Here is a 2,147-nt window from a genome sequence, read left to right as displayed (position 1 = left end):
GCCCCCCGGGCTGCAGCCACCTGCAGCCCGCAGGAGGCTGCCTGGGACAGCCCCACACGGGCTGCAAGCACCTGCAGAGCAGGGAGCACAGGCCATGGGGCAGGTGAGGGGACACTTTTCTCCACGCTCAGCACCAGCTTCTTCCCTGCTGGTGAACAGGGGGTCAGGGCTGTGCGCTGCCCCCCGCCTGTACCATGGGACTGGGGGGCACTGGGTGTGAGCGGGTTAGGAGTCAGCGGGAGCACAAGGCCTGCACCAGTGTCCCAGGCCCAGCGCCGGCAGGGCCCAGAGCAGGATGGCAGGAGCACGGGGTCCCAGCCAGCAGGGGCTCTATGGAGCCGGGCCAGCTCCCCACTCCCTGCTGGTGCAGCCCAGCCCAGCCCAGATCCACAGACCCCTGCCGGCCTGTGCCCTGCTCTGGGCCCCACCGGTGCTGGCCCTGGGACACTGGTCCCAAGACATTGGGACACTGGTGGTGACCAGGGGGTGGGGCACCTGTCAAGGGGCGGGACTACCCATGCAGCCCTTGACAGCCTGCCAAAACTGGGTAAGCGGCCTTCTGCCCAAAATAATTGCCCACCTCTGTCCTACTCAGAGCAAAGCCGGTTTCTGACTAGAGGGTCTTGCCCCTCCACTCAGAGTCAGACCAACTGTCATATTTGGGATCAGGAAGGAATTTTACCCCATGTCAGACTGGTACACACTATAGGGGTTTTTACTTTACTCTGTAGCGAGGGCCATGGACCTCTACCCAGGACCTCTTGAGCACATATTGAAAACATTTTATAGGAGCATGATATTTGCTGCCAGGGTTCCTCTGCTTTACCTGGGGCAGGTTAGGGTGTTAGGTTTATGTTGTGTCAGGGTTGATGGTAATCTTATATACAGTTTAAATTATAGTTGTATGGGATGGTTTGGATAGGAATGATCCTGCCTCAGGCAGAGATTCATGACCTGTGGAGATCCCTTCCAGCTGTACTGATCTATGACTCTATGGGCACGTCCAGACGAGCCCGCATGCGTCTCTTGCAGCATCTCAAACCCCTGTGACCAGCCTGCCACTTGCATGTAGTCCAACAGTCTTTGTGTGGGCCTGGACTTGTGGGAACTCAAAAGTTGTAAAAGAGATCGTCTCATGTAGAAATACAGCTTGTATGCCACAAACAACAGGAAGGATATTTAGGCAACACAGATCTCAATGAAATCTGCCAGCTCTGATGAACCCAGATGAAGTTTTGGGTAAGCTACCATGAAACTTACCAATGCCAGAACATAAACTGTGGTCTAAACATAGATTTGATCCCTCCTAACGTTTTGATTACTCAGTTATCTAGATAATGGGAAGCATGTTTTTCCTGAGATAGCTTAAAAATGCACCTAATTTGCTCTGAGAGAATTCCCCAAGGCACTGCTTATAACTCCCTGGTGTAGCATGAAAGGGCAAACCTGGGGACTAAGGACATTTTTACACATGCAAGCATGGTGTTTTAGTTCAAAAGCGCACTGTTTCCATTTTCTGGGCACTGATGCGCATATCACTGCTTATACAACTGCACATGGTGCAGTGCAGTTCACATCAGCTCATGCGCAGAGCACACTTGATTAATCAAGTCTACTCCAAAGTGGCGGATCTCCAGCACATCGCAAGACAAAAAGTTGTGTGTATTAATTCCCCATAGGACCAATTAGCCTCCAAAAAAGTGAACAGGACACTATCCAAACTAGGAATTTGACAGTTAAAAAGCAATCTCTATTAAGATATAATAGCCAAAAAAATTACCTTTTCTTCATCCAAATGAATGCCACTGATCTCAAAATCAAACATAAAAAGTTCTGCCACTCGCCTAAAATACAGTAAACCCCTGTTAAAATGACCTGATTTCTTAGGAAACATTATTTTTACTTTTTTTCTTCTTTTTTTCTATAACAATCATTCATTTTAGCATTCTACGTTTTACAGAATATATTTTAGTTTGGACACACAAAGCACAATTACCTAGTATATCATAAGACAGAACTATTTTGTCATAGACTTACCCTTTCAACCGGCTTACATTTTGTGATTGCTCTGAAACAATCTTTGAACAAGTTTCTGAATTTTGATTTGTGGAAATTTATTAATTTGACTTTTCACTTATTTTGAATGA

General features: G+C 47.9%; 1 protein-coding gene across 1 annotated transcript in view; it reads right to left on the bottom strand.

Moving 5' to 3' along the window:
* Window positions 1-2,147, bottom strand: part of MIPEP (mitochondrial intermediate peptidase) — a 99,958-nt gene that overhangs the window by 88,084 nt on the left and 9,727 nt on the right. Inside the window, exon 6 of the mRNA XM_025196601.1 lies at window positions 1,781-1,844. Coding sequence (XP_025052386.1) covers window positions 1,781-1,844 — 64 coding nt within the window. The remainder of the gene's footprint in view (window positions 1-1,780; window positions 1,845-2,147) is intronic.

The sequence above is a fragment of the Alligator sinensis genome, unplaced genomic scaffold (genome assembly GCF_000455745.1).
Source record: "Alligator sinensis unplaced genomic scaffold, ASM45574v1 scaffold777_1, whole genome shotgun sequence".
NCBI classification, from domain to species: Eukaryota; Metazoa; Chordata; order Crocodylia; family Alligatoridae; genus Alligator; species Alligator sinensis.
Note: the sequence above shows the minus strand (reverse complement) of the source record. Positions and strands in the feature narration are given on the sequence as shown.